General features: G+C 39.3%; 1 protein-coding gene across 1 annotated transcript; it reads right to left on the reverse strand.

The window, feature by feature from the left end:
* Positions 1-279: 279 nt before the first annotated feature.
* LOC126698938 (auxin-induced in root cultures protein 12-like) lies at positions 280-1,270 on the reverse strand. Its single transcript, XM_050396455.1, has one exon. It carries the CDS (start codon positions 1,193-1,195, stop codon positions 452-454), a length of 744 nt encoding a protein of 247 aa, XP_050252412.1. The 5' UTR covers positions 1,196-1,270; the 3' UTR covers positions 280-451.
* Between the last annotated feature and the right edge of the window lie 314 nt (positions 1,271-1,584).

The following is a 1,584-nucleotide window of genomic DNA, read 5'->3' on the forward strand; positions in this document are numbered from 1 at the left end:
TATATTTTTTTTTATTTAGATGTACTTTTACACATATTTTTAAACAATAATTTTCAATTTTTAAAAGCCAATCCCAAACACCCCTTAATATTCTTAAAAAAAAAAAAGAAAAAAAAAAAGTTAGATCCAAAGTAAAGGCCAAATTGGTACTACTCCAACTTTCTTTTGCCATGACTTCACAGTTTCCATAAATGAGAAAAACACTTTTCTTTTTTTTATTAAACAAAAACACAGTTCCCACAACTCTTTAATAAATGTATATAAAATCATCACTTTGAATTTCAAAATAAAACTACTTTCTCATTGATTAAATCAATACAGATAAGATAAAAATAAATAAAGACTACAACTACTACTCTTTTTTTTATTAACACCGAATACCTCGTTTTTCACCCAATACAAATCTTCACCAAATCCAAGAACATCAAAATCTCCAACCCAACTAGTAAACTCAGAGACCCATCAAACTAGCAACACTCACAAACGAAAACAACAAACCCATGTTGAAACCCACTGTAGTTCTTGAAGTTGAACTTGGAGTAGACCCATTGCTGGGTGCAGGAGATACAGGAACCGAACTCGACCCAGGTCCAGGTGCAGGACTAGCAGTAGGAGAGTTGGACCCACCTGACCCCGCCAACTGTAGGGCCTCAAAAGACAAAATATTATCACCCTTGGTAGCATGGATCCCAGGTAAACCTTGCATAACAGGACCCACTTGCCAAACTTGGTTAATCTTCTCAGTTTTCTCAGGCAACTTCCACTTAGCGAAGATGGTGATTGTGCCGCCGGATTCCTCGGAACTCAAATCGGAAACATCGTACGTCAACTTGGTACCGGCGGCAGTGAAGTTGTAGGAGGTGATGTTGTATTGGTGGACAGTTGGAATGGCGCCGTTGGATTTGTAAGCTAAGAGAGCTTGGGACCCAGCCATTTTTGTGGAGGTTGGGTTGATAGCCCATGCGACCCACCCATCGGCTTGTGGTGGTTTAGCTAAGAAAGCCATGGAGAGTGTTGAATTGGACGCATTGTATGTCCAGTGAAGGTAGGCACCTAGCTTTGGGAGGTCACTGCAACTATCGAAGGACTTGTTTGTGAATTTCTGAGACGAGCAGGTTAGAGATTCACTAGGTGAAACTATCAAACCCACCACTACCACCAAAACCCAGATCCCAGATTTCGCAATGGTAGCCATGGATTTGAGTTTGAGAGAGCGAGAGAGAGAGAGAGATTTGTGTGGTGGGATTTCTGGGAGTAAAAGTGGAGGAGTACACATATATATAGAGAGAGAGAGAGGTATCGAATTATGAGTGGCTGTGGAAAGAAGGGTGTGAAAATATATTGGAGTGAGGTTGGCCCTAAACGAATTGAAAAATGACACGTAGTGGACTTGATGTAACATGTGTTGTGGCGATTTTTGGGTAGGTTTAGTAAATTTAGACGTTGTCACGCTGTCTTTATTTTTTTCAAAGTAAACCTAAAAGGATCACTCTCACTCTCCATTTCAAATAAACAGACAAAAATGGGGTCAGGTTTCTTAAAATGTCATAAATGAATAAAAACCATATTTTTATTTCCCAAAAC

This window comes from Quercus robur, chromosome 9, assembly GCF_932294415.1.
Source record: "Quercus robur chromosome 9, dhQueRobu3.1, whole genome shotgun sequence".
In the NCBI taxonomy this organism is placed as follows: domain Eukaryota; kingdom Viridiplantae; phylum Streptophyta; class Magnoliopsida; order Fagales; family Fagaceae; genus Quercus; species Quercus robur.